General features: G+C 42.9%; 1 protein-coding gene across 1 annotated transcript in view; it reads left to right on the top strand.

The window, feature by feature from the left end:
- PFDN1 (prefoldin subunit 1) overlaps positions 1-22,119 on the top strand; it is a 63,252-nt gene extending 41,133 nt beyond the window's left edge. Inside the window, exon 4 of the mRNA XM_044277788.1 lies at positions 21,982-22,119. Within this exon, the coding sequence (XP_044133723.1) occupies positions 21,982-22,065 (84 nt within the window). The 3' untranslated portion in view covers positions 22,066-22,119. The remainder of the gene's footprint in view (positions 1-21,981) is intronic.
- The last annotated feature ends 2,820 nt before the right edge of the window (positions 22,120-24,939 follow it).

Raw genomic sequence — 24,939 nt, 5'->3', positions numbered from 1 at the left:
CAACATTCTTATGATGGAACAATCACCAGCTCATAGCTATGTCACAGATTGCCAGTTAACAGAGCCAACCAAGATTCAATACATAAAGTTTAGACAATAGTCCCTACCACCAGCCTCAAATGTTCCATTTGATAGAGTATGCCTTCATTTCACTCTGCACCAATCACATTATACATATCTAATACCAGCTCCCAAAAACCTATCCCCGTAATGATATGTCAGTACGTGATCTGCACTTTTCCATGACAACTCCCCTCCCTACAGTCAGCACAACTAAACAATAACTGCCCATACCCCTGAAGACTCCAACGAGCTTGGCGAAACATGTCGGGGGGCAGAGTGTGATTTCAGTGTTTTTAGACAGTTAGTGCCGCGGTACCAGTCATGACTGACAACTAACTATAGCAAAGTGGATGTTAGACGGGTATCTCACAAAACTAACAGGCAGCTCACTGTGAAATGAACAGAGCGCACACGAGTCAAGTGCTGAGCACTGAATAAACACTTAAGAGAGAGCCAGGGAGTGAACAGTGCAGTTCGTGTCTCATCCACAGACACCACTAGGATACTAGCGGTAATGCACCTAACTGAAAGTTTTAACTAAATTAGATGGCTCTAGGAGATTTATTTAAATTTTAAAAGTATATCAATAAATGTTAAATTTTAGGAAATAAATAAGCAGCACATGTCAATCAAAAGACATTTTTGGTCAAAGTGGCCATTTGTAAATAATAAAATATAGAAGTCTCAACACGTGCGAGTGGGTCTAATGTAAATGTAGTGAACACAACTAAATAATGGACTCCACAAGGGAAACCAAACTCAGTATGTGCTGTTGCATATTCCACTAGGGGCCCAGGTTTCACAGATCTTGCTATCTCAACTGCAGCGACTAGAACAACATGTATACCGTCATTCTAAATAAAACCGGGTGTCTTTCCACTGTCATATCTGTAGCTCCAAACAGCCCCGTAAACCCCTCTGCTCACCACCATTTACAAAAAGGAAGAAAATCAAGTGTTAATAAGTATCTATAACATACACCATAATTGTATAAAAACTCCATTAACCATTGTTGACCAGCCTGTTTTGGGCCTTAATGACCAAGCAGTTTATTTAATGTTTTCTTTGTCACATTCCAAGAGTTATAACTATATTGCGTCTATACAGCTGTATGAGGACTTGTTCTTTGTGGGGGGTTTTAATTACTGTGTACAGAATAAGTTACTTAATAATTGTGTAGTGTGCGTCATTACATATGCTGCGAGACAAAATACGTGGAGAGGATTTTATTAGCAATTTTTTTCAGTGGTATTTTATTTTTCAGAACCCAGCCATTTTTCACCTCCAGGACCAGGCCATTTTTATGTGGTGATAACTGTTAAACGCTTTTTACTTATCCAGGCCGTTCTGAGATTGTTTTCTCGTCACATATTGTACTTCATGACAGTCATAAATTTGAGTCAATATATTTCACCTTTATTTATGAAAAAATCTAATTTACCGAAAATTTGGAAGCGTTATATGAAAATAGTTATTACTTTACATTCCCCTTATGTCTACTTCATGTTTAGATCATTTTGAAAATGACATACATTTTTGGGGGACATTAGAAGGCTTAGAAGTTTAGAAGCAAATCTTGAAATTTTTTAGAAAATTTCCAAAGCCCAATTTTTTCAGGACCAGTTCATAAATCACCCCATTTTAGAAACTACACCCCTCAAGCTACTCAAAACTGATTTTACAAACCCTTAGGTGCCCCTGTTAACCCTTTAGATGCCCCATGAGAATTAAAGGAAAATGGGAAGGAAATTTCCAAATGTAACTTTTTTTTTTTTAAACATATTTAAAATTTTTATCTTTTTTTTTTTTTTTTCTGCAACACATAGTAACATGGTACATAAGGCAGAAAAAGACATTTGTCCATTCAGTTCGGCCTGTCATCCTGCAAGTTGATCCAGAGGCAAAAAAAAAAACTGAGGTAAAAAAAACCTGTGAGGGTTAACAGCCAAACATAACTCAATCTATTATTACATATGAAGATGCCCTGAGGTGGCCCTACAGTGGAAACCCCCAGGTGTGTAGTAAGCACTTTAACCCATCAGGCGTTTCACAGAATTGGGAAACACTTGGCTGTGAAAAGGAAGAAAAATTATTTTTTTTCACTTTCACAAGGGGTAACAGTACAAAATGCACCCCGCATTTTGTTCACCATTTCCCCCTGAATACGGCAACACCCCATATCTGCTCAACAAATGATGTATTGGCGCACAGCAGGGCTCTAGAGTCAAACGGCAAAATATGGCTTTTATTGACCTCAATTGGCAGACATTGATTTTAGCTGCCATGTCTCATTTAAAACATTCCTGAGGTCCCCAGAAATTAAAACCCCAAAAAGTAACCCCATTTTTGAAATGGCTCCGACGTATGAACATTTTAAAGGAAACCTGTCACCATGATTTTGCGCATAGAGCTGGAGTCCTCCGAATCTCCTCCTTGCTGGCTGACGTCACAGAGCTGGAGAGCCGAAATCTCGCGATGCGCGAGCGCAGTGTCGGCATCATGTTCATTCCCTGTATTGGCATCAGCACAGGGAACGAACTACGCATGCGCTAGCTCGCGCATCGCGAGATTTCGGCGCTCCAGCTCTGTGACGTCAGCCAGCGAGGAGGAGATTCGGAGGACGTGGGGCGGTGCTGGGCTCCTTTCCGCTTGACTCATCTCAGGATACAGGACTCATATCGGGTCATTTGCATATCGATCAAAACTGTTTTTTAACACAATAAAAGCGCAGAGAGCTATGGGACCTGGGTACTGCAGATGTGCTAGTGGCCATCTAGCAGCCCATGTCCCCAGCTCTATGCGCAAAATCATGGTGACAGGTTTCCTTTAAGTGGTAGAAAGGGTACTTTTCAGCACATGGGTGTCTCACAGAAGGCAGAACACTTGTTAAAGGATTTCAAAGCACACATTTGTGAAAAAAAATTACTAGCAGACCCCAAATTTTCACTTTCACAAGGGGTTAAAGGAGAAAATGCACCCCAGTATATGAAACAACCCATATGTGCGTGTAGTCTGCTGTATTGGCGCACAGCAGGGCTCTAGAGGCAGGAAGTGGAAAATGTTTTTTGCAGGCTTAAATAAACAGACATGGATTTTAGGTCCCATGTCTCATTAAAAAGATTCCTGAGGTCCCCCCAAAAAAAAAAAAAAAAGTGACCCCATTTTGGAAAAAGCACCCCCTTACAAACATTTTAAGTGGTAGAAAGGGTACTTTTCAGCAAACTGGTGTTTCACAGAAATTAATATGTAGTGGTTGTTGGAAAGTAGATATGCAAGCGAGGTGGACTAAATCAGAGGTATAAAGTGGAAATATTACAGGGAGCATAAAGGATTGAATTAAATTAATAATCAATGGATCAGTTGTAGATTTTAAATCACTCCTGCATGCACAGGCCAGGTTTTTCAGGGCAGGTTTTACAGTGGTAAATGGTGTCTTTCCTTATCCCCCTTAGGAACACACCCTGTATCTTTTTTGGGGTCCTTCCATTCCTTGCTGTCTGGGGAACTTGACCTGGAAAATGTTGCCCTGGTACAATACTGGCACCATGACTTCCAGAAGTACTGGGACCCTCCCCGGCCTGGGTTTGAAAAATTAAGCCCTTGATAACTACCTCTTGGAAGTGAAGGAAAGTTCCTGTGTGGCCTACACATTGAAATGGAACATACGCATTGCACATTGCCATCTGTAAAATGAAAAACGAAAATGTGGTACAAAAAGCTGGCCATACACATTGGTGTGGCACTGTAGGGCTTCAGAAGTTGATCTGAAAGAGCCACCCCTCCCATGTGCCTGTTGTAGTGCTGAACACAATCTGGTTTGGGGACAGTGGTAGTGGTACCACGTACAGGGGCAGGGGAGCTGGCGTTAGTGTGAATGGTGGTCAGTACAAGGATGTCCCTTTTGTCCTTGTACTTAACCTCCAGCATGTTCTCACGGAGGAGAGCCCTCTTTCACCCATTCTCAGTGATTGCCCTACCAGGGATCTAAGGAGGCCTCTCTGATTTTTGCGCACTGTGCCGCAAGCCACAGTACCTCTGGCAGTTAGGCATGTGAATAGGGGTATGCTGGTATAATAGTTATCCACATAGAGGTGGTAACCCTTAACAAGCAGTGGGTGCAGTAAGTCCCACAGGATCTTCCCACTAACTCCTAGGACAGGGGAGCATTCTGGGAGTTCTATCCGGGAATCTTGTGGGTGTACCTGGAGCTATTCTCACAAAGTTTGTATATCTTTATGCCATACCTTGCTGTTTGCTAGGCAGGTACAGGCGGAATCTAATCCTCCCTTTGAAGAGTAAAGGGACTTATCTACACAGACCTTTTTATCTAGGTTGTACACCTCAGCAAACTTTGTGTTAAGTGGTCAATGACAGGCCTAACTTTGAACAGACGGTCAAATGTTGGGTCGTTTTGGGGTGGGCACTGTGAATTGTCATTGTAGGGTAGGAATTTCTTAATTGACCCAAATCGTTTCCGGTCATGATGTTGCTGTAAATTGGAGTCTGGTAGAAAATGTCCGAACTCCAATATGCTGCATGTGTCCCCAAAACTTCATCTCTGCTGCACTTACTGGGGTCCAACCTAGGGGTCTAGCGTATAGCGATGTAGGGTTCTGAGCAATGAATTGTTGGGTGTATAAATTGGTTTGGGACACCATTACATTGACAAAACTTTCAGAGAAGAAGATTTAAAAAAAAAACAGTTTCTGTGAAGCCCGCACAATCTATCACAGACTGCGATATATCAGCTGGAGGGAAGAGGGGCCGGTGTCATGCAAATGTGGCGGGGCCGCTGCGGTCACGGTACTCCGGCCCCGCCACTCACTCACTTCCTTAATGCCTAAACCTTTTATAATAATAACTTTAAAGTTCCGATCCCCAGCCCCATCTGTACTACTTACTAAATGTCCTGTAGCAGGACAGGCGGCCGGCCGTAACTCACTGATGTCACGTGCCTGCGCCGCCTACTTCATTCATAAAGTAGGCGACGCAGGCACGTGACATCAGTGAGTTATGGTATGTAAATGACCTTGCTAAGGAGCCCAAGGAGTTGTCCCACGATCTGTTGGAGCCCAGGTGCGCCCATCGTTCCGGAGCCCAGCACCGTCTACCAGTTAATTTATTCACTGCACTTGTCCTGACGTCATTCCTTCCAAGGCTGTAATCTCATGCAGGCGCAGTGTACACAGTAGTTTGCGCCCGTGCGGACTACTAGCACAGGCTTCGGCGATCCAACTGCGGGAGTCGCCGCATGCGCAGTTGGGTTGACAAAGCCAGTGCCAGTAGTCCGCACGGGCACAGACTACTGTGTCTCTCCGCTATTTATTGGGGAGAGCGATCTGCCTGCTGACAGACCACTCCCCTCTCAATTGGATGAGCCAGGCCAAAGAGAAAAATGCCTGAGTCACCAGGTGCTTCCTGTCCTTATAAAACGTTAAGTTCTGCGTAGAACACGGGGCAGGCCAATGCAGGGAAACGCAGATGCCCTGTCCAGAGTATACTGTATGGCATGTGTTCACCCCCTCAGGGTTGAACAAAGGGGGGGGGGGGTGTATGGAAGTATGTAAGAAGGTACAAGGAATCATCGTGGTTGATGGGTACGTGTCACCGAGGTTCCTAGCCTCGGTGGAGTAACAGCCAGTTTTTATGTGTCAGCAGCAGTTGCTGTTTGACACCTTAGTCTAGTATGGCTGTATAGCTGATCCGGGACGGCTCTTAATGGGAGTATTTAAAGTGCTGGGTGGGTGACTACTCCCTATGTTCCAGGCCGGCTTTTGCCAGGCCTAAAAACCAGCCAAACTGCCAGATGAGGAGGATTATCTCAGTCTGGTGGTGGAGCTCAGAAGGTGTGTGTGTGCTGGGATCTGAGGCTTGTGCTGTGCTGGAGGGCTGAGACCAGTCTGTAAGGGAAACAGGCCCCCTAAAAGGCCGCTATGGACTGCTGGAGGCAGAACGGCCAACAAAGTGATTTTTGTCATGTGGACTTTCCATTGTGTGTGAACTAACACAAAGACTGCAAAGTGTGACATTTAGTTTTTGCCTTATGTGTGAATAAACACGGAAGTTTGATTTAAGAACTCAGTCTACTATATATATATATCAGTACAGACCAAAGGTTTGGACACACCTTCTCATTCAAAAAGTTTTCTTTATTTTCATGACTATGAAAATTGTAGATTCACACTGAAGGCATCAAAACTATGAATTAACACATGTGGAATTATATACATAACAAAAAAGTGTGAAGCAACTGAAAATGTCATATTCTAGGTTCTTCAAAGTAGCCACCTTTTGCTTTGATTACTGCTTTGCACACTCTTGGCATTCTCTTAAGCTTCAAGAGGTAGTCACCTGAAATGGTCTTCCAGCAGTCTTTAACCACCTCCGGACCGCCTAACGCACATGTGCGTTCCGGAGGTGGCAGGCTGTCGCACAGTCACGCATATATGCGTCATCTCGCGAGACGCGAGATTTCCTGTGAACGCGCGCACACAGGCGCGCGCGCTCACAGGAACGGAAGGTAAGCGAGTGGATCTCCAGCATGCCAGCGGCGATCGTTCGCTGGCAGGCTGGAGATCCGAATTTTTTAACCCCTAACAGGTATATTAGACGCTGTTTTCATAACAGCGTCTAATATACCTCCTACCTGGTCCTCTGGTGGTCCCTTTTGTTAGGATCGACCACCAGAGGACTCAGGTAGGTCAGTACAGTCGCACCAAACACCACACTACACCCCCCCCCCCCCCCCGTCACTTATTAACCCCTTATAAACCCCTGATCACCCATGATCACCCCATATAAACTCCCTGATCACCCCCCTGTCATTGATCACCGCCCTGTCATTGATCACCCCCCTGTCAGGCTCCGTTCAGACGTCCGTATGATTTTTACGGATCCACGGATACATGGATCGGATCCGCAAAAAGCATACGGACGTCTGAATGGAGCCTTACAGGGGGGTGATCAATGACAGGCGGGTGATCACCCATATACACTCCCTGATCACCCCCTGTCATTGATCACCCCCCTGTAAGGCTCCATTCAGACGTCCGCATGATTTTTACGGATCCATGGATACATGGATCGGATCCGCAAAACACATGCGGACGTCTGAATGGAGCCTTACAGGGGGTGATCAATGACAGGGGGTGATCAGGGTGATCACCCCCCTGTCACTGATCACCCCCCCTGTAAGGCTCCATTCAGACGTCCGCATGCGTTTTGTGGATCCGATCCATGTATCCATGGATCCGTAAAAATCATGCGGATGTCTGAATGGAGCCTTACAGGGGGGGTGATCAGTGACAGGGGGGTGATCACCCTGATTACCCTGATCACCCCCTGTCATTGATAACCCCCCTGTAAGGCTCCATTCAGACGTCCGCATGCGTTTTGTGGATCCGATCCATGTATCCATGGATCCGTAAAAAATCATGCGGATGTCTGAATGGAGCCTTACAGGGGGGGTGATCAGTGACAGGGGGGTGATTACCCTGATCACCCCCTGTCATTGATAACCCCCCTGTAAGGCTCCATTCAGACGTCCGCATGCGTTCTGTGGATCCGATACATGTATCCATGGATCCGTAAAAAATCATGCGGATGTCTGAATGGAGCCTTACAGGGGGGGTGATCAGTGACAGGGGGGTGATTACCCTGATCACCCCCTGTCATTGATAACCCCCCTGTAAGGCTCCATTCAGACGTCCGCATGTGTTTTGTGGATCCGATCCATGTATCCATGGATCCGTAAAAAATCATGCGGATGTCTGAATGGAGCCTTACAGGGGGGGTGATCAGTGACAGGGGGGTGATCACCCTGATCACCCCCTGTCATTGATAACCCCCCTGTAAGGCTCCATTCAGACGTCCGCATGCGTTCTGTGGATCCGATACATGTATCCATGGATCCGTAAAAAATCATGCGGATGTCTGAATGGAGCCTTACAGGGGGGGTGATCAGTGACAGGGGGGTGATCACCCTGATTACCCTGATCACCCCCTGTCATTGATAACCCCCCTGTAAGGCTCCATTCAGACGTCCGCATGCGTTTTGTGGATCCGATACATGTATCCATGGATCCGTAAAAAATCATGCGGATGTCTGAATGGAGCCTTACAGGGGGGGTGATCAGTGACAGGGGGGTGATTACCCTGATCACCCCCTGTCATTGATAACCCCCCTGTAAGGCTCCATTCAGACGTCCGCATGTGTTTTGTGGATCCGATCCATGTATCCATGGATCCGTAAAAAATCATGCGGATGTCTGAATGGAGCCTTACAGGGGGGGTGATCAGGGAGTCTATATGGGTGATCACCCCCCTGTCATTGATCACCCCCCCCCCCCCCAAGTTAGCGGAAATTTTTTGTTTGTTTTTGTTTTTTCTTACTAAGTCTCATATTCCACTAACTTGTGTCAAAAAATAAAATCTCACATGGACGCACCATACCCCTCACGGAATCCAAATGCGTAAACATTTTTAGACATTTATATTCCAGACTTCTCACGCTTTAGGGCCCCTAAAAAGCCGGGGCAGTATAAATACCCCACATGTGACCCCATTTCGGAAAGAAGACACCCCAAGGTATTCCGTGAGGGGCATATTGAGTCCATGAAAGATTGAAATTTTTGTCCTAAGTTAGCGGAAAGTGAGACTTTGTGAGAAAAAAACAAAAAAAAAATCAATATCCGCTAACTTATGCAAAAAAAAAAAAAAATTCTAGGAACTCGCCATGCCCCTCATTGAATACCTTGGGGTGTCTTCTTTCCAAAGTGGGGTCACATGTGGGGTATTTATACTGCCCTGGCTTTTTAGGGGCCCGAAAGTGTGAGAAGAAGTCTGGGATCCAAATGTCTAAAAATGCCCTCCTAGAAGGAATTTGGGCCCCTTTGCGCATCTAGGCTGCAAAAAAGTGTCACACATGTGGTATCGCCGTACTCAGGAGAAGTTGGGGAATGTGTTTTGGGGTGTCATTTTACATATACCCATGCTGGGTGAGAAAAATATCTTGGTCAAATGCCAACTTTGTATAAAAAAATTGGAAAAGTTGTCTTTTGCCAAGATATTTCTCTCACCCAGCATGGGTATATGTAAAATGACACCCCAAAACACATTGCCCAACTTCTCCTGAGTACGGCGATACCACATGTGTGACACTTTTTTGCAGCCAAGGTGGGCAAAGGGGCACATATTCCAAAGTGCACCTTTCGGATTTCGCAGGCCATTTTTTACACATTTTGATTGCAAGGTACTTCTTACACATTTGGGCCCCTAAATTGCCAGGGCAGTATAACTACGCCACAAGTGACCCCATTTTGGAAAGAAGACACCCCAAGGTATTCCGTGAGGGGCACGGCGAGTTCCTAGAATTTTTTATTTTTTGTCACAAGTTAGCGGAAAATGATGATTTTTCTTTTTTTTTTTCTTTTTTCCTTACAAAGTCTCGTATTCCACTAACTTGCGACAAAAAATAAAGAATTCTAGGAACTCGCCATGCCCCTCACGGAATACCTTGGGGTGTCTTCTTTCCAAAATGGGGTCACTTGTGGCGTAGTTATGCTGCCCTGGCAATTTAGGGGCCCAAATGTGTGAGAAGAACTTTGCAATCAAAATGTGTAAAAAAATGCCCTGCAAAATCCGAAAGGTGCACTTTGGAATATGTGCCCCTTTGCCCACCTTGGCAGCAAAAAAGTGTGACACATCTGGTATCGCCGTACTCAGGAGAAGTTGGGGAATGTGTTTTGGGGTGTCATTTTACATATACCCATGCTGGGTGAGAAAAATATCTTGGTCAAATGCCAACTTTGTATAAAAAAATTGGAAAAGTTGTCTTTTGCCAAGATATTTCTCTCACCCAGCATGGGTATATGTAAAATGACACCCCAAAACACATTCCCCAACTTCTCCTGAGTACGGCGATACCAGATGTGTGACACTTTTTTGATGCCAAGGTGGGCAAAGGGGCACATATTCCAAAGTGCACCTTTCGGATTTCACCGGTCATTTTTTTACAGATTTTGATTGCAAAGTACTTCTCACACATTTGGGCCCCTAAATTGCCAGGGCAGTATAACTACGCCACAAGTGACCCCATTTTGGAAAGAAGACACCCCAAGGTATTCCGTGAGGGGCATGGCGAGTTCCTAGAATTTTTTATTTTTTGTCGCAAGTTAGTGGAATATGAGACTTTGTAAGGAAAAAAGAGAAAAAAAAAATCATCATTTTCCGCTAACTTGTGACAAAAAATAAAAAATTCTAGGAACTCGCCATGCCCCTCACGGAATACCTTGGGGTGTCTTCTTTCCAAAATGGGGTCACTTGTGGCGTAGTTATACTGCCCTGGCAATTTAGGGGCCCAAATGTGTGAGAAGTACCTTGCAATCAAAATGTGTAAAAAATGGCCTGCAAAATCTGAAAGGTGCACTTTGGAATATGTGCCCCTTTGCCCACCTTGGCAGCAAAAAAGTGTGACACATCTGGTATCGCCGTACTCAGGAGAAGTTGGGGAATGTGTTTTGGGGTGCCATTTTACATATAACCATGCTGGATGAGAGAAATATCTTGGCAAAAGACAACTTTTCCCATTTTGTTATACAAAGTTGGCATTTGACCAAGATATTTTTCTCACCCAGCATGGGTATATGTAAAATGACACCCCAAAACACATTCCCCAACTTCTCCTGAGTACGGCGATACCAGATGTGTGACACTTTTTTGCTGCCAAGGTGGGCAAAGGGGCACATATTCCAAAGTGCACCTTTTGGATTTCACCGGTCATTTTTTACACATTTTGATTGCAAAGTTCTTCTCACACATTTGGGCCCCTAAATTGCCAGGGCAGTATAACTACGCCACAAGTGACCCCATTTTGGAAAGAAGACACCCCAAGGTATTCCGTGAGGGGCATGGCGAGTTCCTAGAATTTTTTATTTTTTGTCGCAAGTTAGTGGAATATGAGACTTTGTAAGAAAAAATAAAATAAAAAAATCATCATCATTTTCCGCTAACTTGTGACAAAAAATAAAAAGTTCTATGAACTCACTATGCCCATCAGCGAATACCTTAGGGTGTCTACTTTCCGAAATGGGGTCATTTGTGGGGGTTTTCTACTGTTTGGGCATTGTAGAACCTCAGGAATCATGACAGGTGCTCAGAAAGTCAGAGCTGTTTCAAAAAGCGGAAATTCACATTTTTGTACCATAGTTTGTAAATGCTATAACTTTTACCCAAACCATTTTTTTTTTGCCCAAACATTTTTTTTTTTATCAAAGACATGTAGAACAATAAATTTGGCGAAAAATTTATATATGGATGTCGTTTTTTTTTGCAAAATTTTACAGCTGAAAGTGAAAAATGTCATTTTTTTTGCAAAAAAATCGTTACATTTTGATTAATAACAAAAAAAGTAAAAATGTCAGCAGCAATAAAATACCACCAAATGAAAGCTCCATTAGTGAGAAGAAAAGGAGGTAAAATTCATTTGGGTGGTAAGTTGCATGACCGAGCGATAAACGGTGAAAGGAGTGTAGTGCCGAAGTGTAAAAAGTGCTCTGGTCATGAAGGGGGTTTCACCTAGCGGGGCTGAAGTGGTTAAGGAGTTCCCAGAGATGCTTAGCACTTGTTGGCACTTTTGCCTTCACTCTGCGGTCCAGCTCACCCCAAACCATCTCGATTGGGTTCAGGTCCGGTGAATGTGGAGGCCAGGTCATCTGGCGCAGCACCCCATCACTCTCCTTCATGGTCAAATAGCCCTTACACAGCCTGGAGGTGTGTTTGGGGTCATTGTCCTGTTGAAAAATAAATGATGGTCCAACTAAACGCAAACCAGATGGAATAGCATGCCGCAGCAAGAACCTGTGGTAGCCATGCTGGTTCAGTATGCCTTCAATTTTGAATAAATCCCCAACAGTGTCACCACCTTCTCATTCAAATAGTTTTCTTTATTTTTATGACCTATGAAAATTGTAGATTCACACTGAAGGCATCAAAACTATGAATTAACACATGTGGAATTATATACATAACAAAAGTGTGAAACAACTAAAAATATGTCATATTCTAGGTTTTTCAAAGTAGCCACCTTTTGCTTTAATTACTGCTTTGCACACTCTTGGCATTCTCTTGATCTTCAAGAGGTAGTCCCCTCAAATGGTTTTCACTTCACAGGTGTGCCCTGTCAGGTTTAATAAGTGGGATTTCTTGCCTTATAAATGGGGTTGGGACCATCAGTTGCGTTGCGGAGAAGTCAGGTGGATACACAGCTGATAGTCCTACTGAATAGACTGTTGAAATTTGCTTTTATGGCAAGAAAAACGAGTGGCCATCATTACTTTAAGAAATGAAGGTCAGTCAGTCCGAAAAATTGGGAAAACTTTGAAAGTGTCCCCAAGTGCAGTCACAAAAACCATCGAGCGCTACAAAGAAACTGTCTCGCATGCGGACCGCCCCAGGAAAGGAAGACCAAGAGTCACCTCTGCTGCGGAGGATAATTTCATCCAAGTCACCAGCCTCAGAAATCGCAGGTTAACAGCAGCTCAGATTGGAGACCAGGTCAATGCCACACAGACTTCTAGCAGCAGACACATCTCTAGAACAACTGTTAAGAGGAGACTGTGTGAATCAGGCCTTCATAGTAGAATAGCTGGTAGGAAACCACTGCTAAGGACAGGCAACAAGCATAAGAGACTTGTTTGGGCTAAAGAACACAAGGAATGCACATTAGACCAGTGGAAATCTGTGCTTTGGTCTGATGAGTCCAAATTTGAGATCTTTGGTTTCAACCACCGTGTCTTTGTGCGATGCAGAAAAGGTGAACGGATGGACTCTACATGCCTGGTTCCCACCGTGAAGCATGGAGGAGGAGGTGTGATGGTGTGGGGGTGCTTTGCTGGTGACACTGTTGGGGATTTATTCAAAATTGAAGGCATACTGAACCAGCATGGCTACCACAGCATCGTGCTGCGGCATGCTATTCCATCCGGTTTGCGTTTAGTTGGACCATCATTTATTTTTCAACAGGACAATGACCCCAAACACACCTCCAGGCTGTGTAAGGGCTATTTGACCATGAAGGAGAGTGATGGGGTGCTGCGCCAGATGACCTGGCCTCCACAGTCACCGGACCTGAACCCAATCGAAATGGTTTGGGGTGAGCTGGACCGCAGAGTGAAGGCCAACAAGTGCTAAGCATCTCTGGGAACTCCTTCAAGACTGTTGGAAGACCATTTCAGGTGACTACCTCTTGAAGCTCATCAAGAGTGTGCAAAGCAGTAATGAAAGCAAAAGGTGGCTACTTTGAAGGCCCTAGAATATGACATATTTTCAGTTGTTTCACACTTTTTTGTTATGTATATAATTCCACATGTGTTAATTCATAGTTTTGATGCCTTCAGTGTGAATCTACGATGTTCATAGTCATGAAAATAAAGAAAACTCTTTGAATGAGAAGGTGTGTCCAAACTTTTGGTCTGTACTGTATGTGTGTGTTTCACCCCCCAAAAAAACCTCAATATGCAGATACAAATGAGCATGGTACTGGGCGGTGCTCTGCAGCACACACACAGATCGTGCGGGGGTGCAAAAACTGTAGTATGAAAATTCACTACAGTGTTAAAGTGAACACTGGCTAAAAATTTACTTACCGTATTTTTTGCCTCATAAGATGAATTTTTTCCCCCAAAATAAAAATGCCCTGGAAGCTCACATTAGCATCGTAGACTGGACTGGGAAGCGGTGAAGCCAGATAGAAGACGGAGCCAGTGTGAAAGTAGCCTTAGGCCTCTTTCAGACGGGCATTGCGGAAAAATGTGCGGGTGCGTTGCGGGAACACGCGCAATTTTTCCACGTGAGTGCAAAACATTGTAATGCATTTTGCAAAAATCACGCATGTTTGGTACCCAAACCCGAACTTCTTCACAGAAGTTCGGGCTTGGGATCGGTGTTCTGTATATTGTATTATTTTCCCTTATAACATGGTTATAAGGGAAAATAATAGCATTCTGAATGCAGAATGCATAGTAAAATAGAGCTGGAGGGGTTAAAAAAAAAATCTTAAATAATTTAACTCTCCTTAATCCACTTGATCGCGCAGCCGGCATCTCCTTCTGTCTTCATCTTAGCTGTGTGCAATAACAGGACCTGTGGTGATGTCACTCCGGTCATCACATGATCCATCACATTGATCTTTTAGCATGGTGATGGACCATGTGATGACCGGAGTGAGGTCACCACAGGTCCTGTTACTGCACACAGCTAAGATGAAGACAAAAGGAGATGCCAGCTGCGAGATTAAGGGGAGTTAAATTTTTATTTTATTTTTTAAAGTTTAACCCCTCCAGCGCTATTTTACTATACATTCTGTATTCAGAATGCTATTATTTTCCCTTATAACCATGTTATAAGGGAAAATTAATAATGATCGTGTCTCCATCCCGATTGTCTCCTAGCAACCGTGTGTGAAAATCGCACCGCATCCGCACTTGATTGCGGATGCTTGCGTTTTTCACGCAACCCTATTCACTTCTATGGGGCCTGCATTACCTGAAAAACGCAGAATATAGAGCATGCTGTGAAAATCACCGCTCATCTGAACAGCCCCATACAAATGAATGGGTCTGGATTCAGTGCGGGTGCAATCTGTTCAACTCGCACATCGCATCCGCGCGGAATACTCGCCTGTGTGAAAGGGGCCTTAGCCTATAATCGTACTGACCAGCAGAATAAAGATAACTTCATTTTGTGTACACTGCAATAACAAAACCCAAAAATCAAGAGCAGAATTGCTACCTTTTTTTATCCTGCTTCCCAAAAGAGTGAAATAAAAAGTGATCAAAGCCAAAATAGTACTAACTCATCCTGCAAAAAATAAACCCTCACACAGCTCCGTCAATAGAAAAATTGGGCACCGAAGTGCCATATCTGTGGAAAAGTTGCAGTCTTCACTTTGCACCATATGCTGTCTATCAATTTTAGCAAAACACCTCTGGGGTCAAAATGCTTGCGATTTCCCTTGGTAAACTCTGTGAGCGGTGTGGTTTCTAAAATTAGGTTACTTCTTGGGAGTTTCTTTTTACATTCAACCTCAGAGTCACTGCATTTGTCTGTCAGTGCTGTATAAATCACCAAATGCACCTGGTGCTCTTTCTGTTCTGAACCATACAGTGTTCCCAAACAGCTGTTTATGTCCACGTGGGGAATATTGTCTTACCTGTGGAAAATTGTTTAACGCAATTTGGGAAGCTTTTTCTGCTGTTATCACTTGTGAAAATGAAACATTAGAAGCTAAAACTACATGTGTTTGAAAAAAGATTTATTTTCCCAATTTTATATTCTACCCCTTGAAGGTGGTTTTTCCCTGTGCCCATACAATAGTTTCTGACCACAATTTGGGTGTTGCCGTTTTCAGGAGAAAATGGATAGGAAGTTGTGGGTTGCTTTTTCTCATGTTTCCCTTTGTGAAAATAAAGAATGTGGCGCTAAAGCAACATTTTATTGGAACACTTTTTTTCTTTTTTCTTTTTTTCCATTTTTATGGCCAAATGTTTCTAAATTCTGTGAAACGCTTGTTGGGTCAAAGCACTCACTCTATCTATCAAAAAATTCCTTGAGGCTTGTTGATTCCAATATGGGGTTAATTTTGCAGCGGTTTCCACTGTAGGGGTACTTCAAGGTCCAGCAAAATCTGTCTTCCAAAAAGTATATGGCGCTCCTTCTATTCTGTGCCCATAGACTAGTTTTCTGTAAACTGCAGAATCAGAGTAATAAATATTGAGGCTTGTTTCACTGTTAACTCTTGTGTTACAGGCAGAAAAGGATTAAATTGAGAAATCTGCCCAAAAAAATTCACCTTCATTGTGCTTTAATTCCCATGGAACACCTAAAGAGTTAACACAGATTTAAATTTATTTTTTTTTTTTTTTTTTTTACTTGATGGGTGTAGTTTCTAAAATTTATAGGGATTTCTATCATTTTACAAATGTGCAATGGGGCCTGAAACATGGGGTCCTGACACAGGAGTAGGGCCACAACTGGGATATTTCTGAAATGGGGAGAAAATAAGGTGATAAAATGTGTGGTACATTTTTTCATTCCAAGTCATATCTCTGGGTTCACATCACGTAATCAGCCTTCCGTCAGAGGTATACGCCACGAGGATTCCTTATGTATACCTATTAGGGATCGACCGATTATCGGTTTTACCGATATTATCGGCCGATATTGAGGATTTTGACTGTTATCGGTATCTGCATTTATTTTGCCGATATTCCGATAACATATGGGGAACAGTGTCTCCCACCCCCTGTGCTGCTGCAGCCATTGGGAGGACAGGGAACAAGAGAAGAGAAGGGAAGGGGCTGTGGCCACTGCGCCACCAATGAAGAGAAATCTCTCATTCATTCAAATTCAACAGGAGGCGGGAGCTGCAGGATCACATAGCCGGCTCCCGACCTCTATGAGCTGTAGCTGCGATCCTCTGTTAACCCCTCAGGTACCGCGGATCGCAGTTACCGCTCATAGGAGGTCGGGAGCCGGCTAGGTCATTCTGTAGCTCCTGCCTCCTGTATATGAATAAATGAGAGATTTAACTTCATTGGTGGCGCAGTGCGCCCCCCCAAGCCCCCCAGTATTAATCATTGGTGGCGCAGTGCACCCCCCCCCCCCCAAGCCCCCCCAGTATTAATCATTGGTGGCGCAGTGCGCCCCCACATTAAAAACATTAGTGGCGCAGTGCGCCCCCCACCCAAGCCCCCCTCCCTCCAGTATTAATCATTGGTGGCAGTGGCCAAAGGATCCCCTCTCCCCTCCTCCTCCAATTGGAACCCCAGCAGTGTAATCCTGGGGCTCCGATCGGTTACCATGGCATCCAGGATGCTATTGAAGCCCTGGCTGTCATAGTAAGCTCCATGCTGCTGTGTGCACAGAGCACAGAGCAGCAGGGACAGTGTGATCTCCTATTCATAGGACAAGGGTTCTAGTCCCTAAGGGGGTTAAAAGTAAAAAAATATAAAAAAATAAAAAAATATTAAGTATAAATGAAAAAAATAAATTACAAAAACAAAACTACACATTAACAATAATCATTCATTTTCAGCAGATTTGTGTAGGAATTTTTATTTTTTTTAAAAAAATGAAAATTCCCAGAATATCGGTATAAATTATCGGCTATCGGCCTGAAAGTTCACAAATTATCGGTATCGGCCCTAAAAAAATCAATATCGGTCGATCCCTAATACCTGTGATGGAAGGCTGTAACAGAACCCACAGTATAGGCATACAGTGAGAGAGGCTGCCCATATATCCCCACCCCCTCTGTTGCAGCCCTACCTAGCAGCAGGCTCCCAGTGCACGGATGGAGTCGCATGACGATCCTCGTCATGGCTCCTCCACCTAAAAGCACTGTGTGTCCACCTTATTTCTTCAGTTAACACTTTCTTCAGTAAGCTTACTTCTGTAGCTCTCACAAGCTTCTAAACTGCCTTCTGGCTATAACTCACTCCTCGTGTCAGCTAGCCACCGCCCCCCTCCCCTTGAAACACAACCATGAGGATTTATATTTTCTCTGTCCTATTGCGGGAATCTGAACGTCTGTCTACATATTGATTCCAGATGCTCAGGTTGCAGTAGTAGAACAGATCGGACTCCTACACAGCCCTGTGAGCAGGAGAATAGCAGTTGGCTACTATCCTTGCCGGCATGGCTGCCATTTTAATGAATATTACAGTGCTCTCTGCTTCAGGGAGTTCCTTTCACTACTGTCCATATGTAGGCAGTAACATGACAGGATCTCTCTTAGGCATCCAATTAACGGAGGCTAGTGACGGATGCTATACAGAGGCATCCGTCACACATAGGCTATTGCAGCCTCTGTTAAACGGAACAACAGACTTCCAAGTTGGGGGACACCTGGGAAATAGTGACCATAAAGTAATAACCTTCCAGTTCTCATTCAGAGGTGTTTCTTTCTACCTGGAGGAACAAAAATACCAAACTTCAAAAAAGCTAAATTAAGCCAACTAAGAGAGGCCATAGGCCTAACTAACTGGGACAAAGTCCTCAAAAAATAAAAATACAGCCACAAAATGGGATATCTTTAAAAGCATCCTAAAATCTCATTGTAAGAGGTACATACCGTATGGGAATAAAAGGTTAAGGAACAAAAAGAAACCAATGTGGATAAAAAGAACTAAAGAAAGCAATAAATTACAAAAAACAAAGAATATAAATCACTAAAACAGAAGGGTGGCACTGAAGCACTGAAACTATAAGGAAAGAAATAGAACATGTAAAAAAAACAAATAAAAGCGACCAAACTAGAGACCGAGCGTAGAACTAAAATGTTCTTCAATTATCTATCTAAATGTTAAAAAGTATAAATCTGAAGGTGTCGGCCCTTTAAAGAGTAATGAGGGGGGAGTTGCAGAGAGTGATGAGGAGAAAGCAAAGCTGTTAAATATTTTTCTCTCCAATGTTTTCACTGAGGAAAATAAACTGTCAGATGAAATGCTGAATGTAAAAATAAATTCCCCATTAAGTGTCCTGTCTGACCCAGGAAGAAGTACATCAGCGACTTAAAAAGATTAAAATGGACAAATCGCCAGGACCGGATGGCATACACCCCCGTATCCTAAGGGAATTAAGTAATGTCATAGCCAGACCCTTATTTCTGATATTTAAGGACTCTATACTGACAGGGAATGTCCCACAGGATTGGCGCATACCAAATGTGGTGCCTATATTCAAAAAGGGTCCAAAAACAGAACCTGGAAACTATAGGCCAGTAAGTTTAACATCTGTTGTGGGTAAACCTGTTTGAAGGTTTTCTAAGAGATGCTATGTTAGAGCATCTTAACGGAAATAAGCAAATAACGCCATATCAGCATGGCTTCGTGAGGGATCGGTCATGCCAAACTAATTTAATCAGTTTCTATGAGGAGGTAAGTTCTAGACTTGACAGCGGCGAATCAATGGATGTTGTATATCTGGACTTCTCCAAAGCATTTGACACTGTACCACATAAAAGGTTAGTATATAAAACGAGAATGCTCGGACTGGGTGAAAATGTCTGTATATGGGTAAGTAACTGGTTCAATGATAGAAAACAGAGGGTGGTTATTAATGGTACACACTCAGATTGGGTCACTGTGGAGTACCTCAGGGGTCAGTATTGGGCCCTATTCTCTTCAATATATTTATTAATGAACTTGTAGAAGGCTTGCATAGTAAAGTATAAATTTTCGCAGATGACACTAAACTGTGTAAAGTAATTTACACTGAAGAGGACAGTATACTACTACAGAGGGATCTGGATAGATTGGAGGCTTGGGCAGATAAGTGGCAGATGAGGTTTGACACTGACAAATGTAAAGTTATGCACATAGGAAGGAATAATGCAAGTCACCCGTACATACTAAATGGTAAAACACTCGGTAACACTGACATGGAAAAGGATCTAGGAATTTTAATCAACAGCAAACTAAGCTGCAAAAAACAGTGTCAGGCAGCTGCTGCCAAGGCCAATAAGATAATGGGTTGCATCAAAAGGGGCATAGATGCCCGTGATAAGAACCTAGTCCTACCACTTTACAAATCATTAGTCAGACCACACATGGAGTACTGTGTACAGTTCTGGCTGGGCTCCTGTGAACAAGGCAGACATAGAGCTGGAGAGGGTCTAGAGGAGGGCAACTTAAGTAGTAACTGGAATGGGGCAACTACAGTACCCTGAAAGATTATTAAAATTAGGGTTATTCACTTAGAAAAAAAGACTGAGGGGAGATCTAATTACTATGTATAAATATATCAGGGGTCAGTACAGAGATTTATCCCATCAGCTATTTATCCCCAGGACTGTGACTGTGACGAGGGGACATCCTCTGCGTCTGGAGGAAAGAAGGTTTGTACACAAACATAGAAGAGGATTCTTTACGGTAAGAGCAGTGAGACTATGGAACTCTCTGCCTGAGGAGGTGGTGATGGTGAGTACAATAAAGGAATTCAAGAGGGGCCTGGATGTATTTCTGGAGCGTAATAATATTACAGGATATAGCTACTAGAGAGGCGTCGTGGATCCAGGGAGTTATTCTCATTGCCTAATTGGAGTCGGGAAGGAATTTTTTATTCCCCTAAAGTGGGGAAAATTGCCTTGTACCTCAGTTTTTTTGCCTTCCTCTGGATCAACTTGCAGGATAACAGGCCGATAACAGGTCTTTCTTTTTGGCCTTATGTACTATGTTACTATTCCAGATTTCTAAAATCTGCCTTGGTCATTAAGGGGGTTGGCCAGTTTCCAGTATTAATGTCATAATCAATATCATATCAGCGGGGGGCTGACATCCTTGCCAATCGGCTGTTTGAACAGAAAGCAGCTGTCATGTGAGTGCTGCCTGCTCTTCAGTGTTTACCTGCTTGCTGTCAACATTGCTCACTAGCAGGTGTAATTACAGCTCCTCCATCCTCATTCATTTCAATAGGAAGGAGCAATTTCCATCAGTCTGCTCCGTCCTATTGAAGTGAATAGGGATAGAGGAGCTGTAATTAAGCCTGGTCACCACTGCGATCATGACGGCAAGTATTAATCAGTGAAGAGAAGACGGCGCTTTCACGAGTGCTACGTTATCCTTCAACTTTGACCCCTGTCGACCTGATATTGGTAACCTATTCTGGTCTTTACAGATCACTTTTTAGCAGTATACTCCTAATCATTACAGGCAGGATTAGAATAACAGATTATATATTACAGGATCCACCATTCGCAACTGATGTCACAATTTATCTACTCTCGCTTGACCTAAGCACAGATCCCAGAGCATGCCTAGAAAAATCTTGCATAGAAGTCAATGAGGTCCCCTTCTGTCTATAGTAACGAAGGCCCTTGTATCTGTTTTAAAGCACATCTCTAAATGCTGTTAACAGCTCAGACAAGATGGCAGCCCCATTATCATATCCAGGAAATAAAACAAAAAAAATTAGAGATTAGGAAAAAAGATTTGTCACTATCTGATTTTTAACTGGAAGAAAGAAAAATTATGGATTAAACATTTCCCTTTAAAGGCTGTCATATTTTCACTCAAAATGTAATTTTCATATATGATGTTGCTGCTGTGGTGATAATCCATAATCACTAAATATTGTTCACATACCACTTGTTTAATAAGATTCCGTCCATAGCAACTGCTCCTCACAAGACTTCTTTCTGACTATCTTCTCAAGATGGCCGCCGATGCCCTTACCCTGAGGCTAAGGCCTCCCTCCCTAACTACCCAGAATTCATTCGGCTCATCTCGCGAACGCCCAGCCTCTCCCCAACCAATCGGCTTTCTCCAGACTTAAATGTGCCCTCTTCCTCCTGAGTAATCGCGAATATTCTAATTGTGCGGAGGCAAACGGATCCGTCCAGACTTACAATGTAAGTCAATGGGGACGGATCCGTTTGAATTTGACACAATATGGCTCAATTTTCAAACGGATCCGCCCCCCATTGACTTTCAATGTAAAGTCTGGACGGATCCGTCTGAAGCTACTTTCACACTTAGAATTTTTTCTACAATATAATGCAGACGGATCCGCTCTGAACGGATCCCATCGTCTGCATTATATGAGCGTATCAGTCTGTGCAGACACCAGACGGATCCGCTCTAAACGCAAGTGTGAAAGTAGCCTAAGACTACAATGGAAGTTACACATTCCCTATGGCTTAACGCTTTATCTCTGTTACTGTAAATTATTTAACAGGAAAACTGATATTGTTGTCCATGGTAATAGATTCCAGTGCAACCTTTATAACAGCCATTTTGGAAATGTAAGCCCTGTTTGGGTGCTATGGATATTGAGGCTAGTGTTTCAGCTTTCTGTCCCAATATCAATTTAAAATACATTATTTTGTATCTGTATCTTACAATATTTTATTTTGTTTTGCAGCAGAAAAAGTTGTATCTGGAGAGAAGTGTGAAAGAAGCTGAAGATAACATTAGAGAAATGCTAATTGCTAGAAAATCAATGTAATGGCAGTGAAATGTTCATATATTGTAGGGTATTAAAATGGCTCTAATACCTTTAGTCTTATAACAAATGTGTTTTTGTTAAAGTTTTTGAGCTGCACATTAAATAATCATGTTTATATACATAAATTAACCAAAACCTTTATTCAGACCTTGTCCATATAACGTTTCTTCACATGCTTTAGAAGGACCATACAGTATTGTAATGGGCTGGTTTTCTAGTTACATAATATGCTTTAAAGACATGTTCGTCAATCTCAACAATCGGAAGCTTGATATAAATTGCATCAAATACCTGGACTGGCTAATGGCTTGTTGACTGTGACATTTGAATATCCATTATGGCTAAGGCTAGGTTCACAATGCTGTTTAAAATTCTGGCGCCCAGCAGCAATATTTTGTCTGGCCAATTGCTGGTACTCATACCAGAAACCTGACGACCCCATTGTAGGGAATGGATTATATCCGGCATTAGCGGTATCTGGCAAATCTGGTATTCTGTTCCTGTGCCAGAGAAGAATACCAGAATTTTAAACAGCGCTGTAAACCTAGCCTAAGTCGTAGTCCAAAAAGTTAAAGGGGTTTTACAGTTTGTGTTAACTGATCTATCCTCTGGATAGATCAGCAGCATCTGATCAGTGGGGATCGGACACCCGACACCCCCGCCAATCAGCTGTTTGAGAAGGCAGCGACGCTCCCGCAGCGACGTTGCCTTCTGTTTACCGCAGGCCCAGTGACGTCACGACTTGTATCAACTGGCCTGGGTGGGACTAAGCTCCATTCAAATAAACAGAGCTTAGCTGCGCCCAGGCCAGTGATACTAGTCGTGACGTCACTGAGCCAGCTGATCGGCGGGGCTCCTGGGTGTCTGATCCCTGCCGATCAGATGCTGATGATCTATCCAGAGAATAGATCATCAGTTAAAACAAACTGTAGAACCCCTTTAAGAAGAGATCAAGCAAAAACATAACAAAATTTAGCAAATGCACTGAATGCTTCTAGAGTTGCAATTGGAAGCATTTAAAGGAACACTGTCAACGCTACCTGGATGTGACAGAAAGGAAACAATCATCGGCTGATACCAGATTCCTGTGGCAGGTGGTAAAAAAAAAAAATCTTAACTATACTGATTAATGAGAAAAAAAGGGGTTGACCGAAAATATAAATATCACTATTAATCAAAGGTGAATACTGTATATGAAAGATTATAATAAAATGTAACATTTAATCAGACCTCTAAAACAAGTGAGTAGAGATATACAAATTAAGTAATATAGATTTTCCCTAGAAAATTAACAATTGATACATGGCGGTATCCAGGTGCACGGCAGCACCAAACCAGAAACTGTATTTAAAGAACACAATTCTCCTACAACATCCTGGTATAGTTGCTTGCGGTAGTCATTCTGGAGGTTTGTTCAGCTGACCATTTGTGTTCCGCTGTGGGGGTAATCCGGTATGGCTTCCTTTCATTAGAGGAGCACACAGTAAAGGAATTAATCTGTCCCTAGATAGTCATGAGCACACGCCCCTAAATAAAAGCACACTAGAGTGGCCTGTCAAATGTTCCCTACATGCATGTTTCACCTTGGATTATCAGGGCAAATGGCATTGGCTGAAGTCTAGATATGAGATAGGGGGAGTTGTCAAATAAGGCTAATCCCCCTATTTTACATATACATATGAACTATTACACGGCTCACTAACTGATGATGTAGTGTGCCCCCCCCCCCCCAAAAAAAAAACCAAAGGCACAGATGGAGCCCAGTGGGCACGCCCCAATCCTGCTAAGGGCCTCACCAGGTGTGTTAACATTCATAATGTGTCCCTCTGATTAAAGGAATCCATTTCGGATACCCCCATAGCGGAACAGAAATGGCCATCTAAACAAACCTCCAGAACGACTACTCCTAGCAACTATGCCAGGATGTGGTAGGAGAATTGTGTTCTTTGACCCCTTGAGGACCGGGCTCATTTTCACCTTCGGGACCAGGCCATTTTTTGCAAATCTGACATGTCCCTTTATGTGGTGATAACTTTTGAACATGTTTACTTATCCAGGCCGTTCTGAGATTGTTTTCTTGTCACATATTGTACTTACATGACAGTGGTAAAACTGAGTCAAAAAAATACATTTTTGTTTATAAAAAAAATTCAAAATTTACCAAAAATGTGGAAAAATTAGCTAATTTCCACATTTAAATTTCTCTACTTTTATAATGGATAGTAATGCCTCCAAAAATTATTACTTTATGTTCCCCATATGTTTACTTTATGTTTGGATCAATTTGTGAATGCCATTTTATTTTTTGGGGACATTAGAAGGCTTAGAAGTTTAGAAGCAAATCTTGAAATTTTTGAAACCCACTTTTTCAGGACCAGTTCAGGTCTAAAATCACTTTGTGAGGCTTACATAATAGAAACCACCCAACAATGACCCCATTCTAGAAACTACACCCCTCAAGGTATTCAAAACTGATTTTACAAACTTTGTTAACCCTTTAGGTGTTCCACTAGAATTAATGGAAAATAGAGATAACATTTCACTTTTTTGGGCAGCTTTTCCATTTGAATCCATTTTTTACCAGTTACAAAGCAAGGGTTAGCAGCCAAACAAAACTATTTATGGCCCTGACTCAGAAACACCACATACGTGGTTGTAAACTGCTGTACGGGCGCAGAAGGAAAGGAATGCCATACTGTTCTTGGAAGGCAGATTTTGCTGGACTGTTTTTTGACACAATATCCCATTTGAAGCCCCCCTGATGCACCCCTAGAGTAGAAACTAAAAAAAAAAAAAATAATTTTAGAAACTACGGGCTAGGGTGGCAGTTTTGTTAGTACTATTTTACTATTTTAGGGTACATATGATTTTTGG

This window comes from Bufo gargarizans, chromosome 2 (genome assembly GCF_014858855.1).
Source record: "Bufo gargarizans isolate SCDJY-AF-19 chromosome 2, ASM1485885v1, whole genome shotgun sequence".
NCBI lineage: Eukaryota > Metazoa > Chordata > Amphibia > Anura > Bufonidae > Bufo > Bufo gargarizans.
The sequence above is the reverse complement of the archived record's forward strand: the minus strand, read 5'-3'. Positions and strand labels throughout refer to the sequence as shown.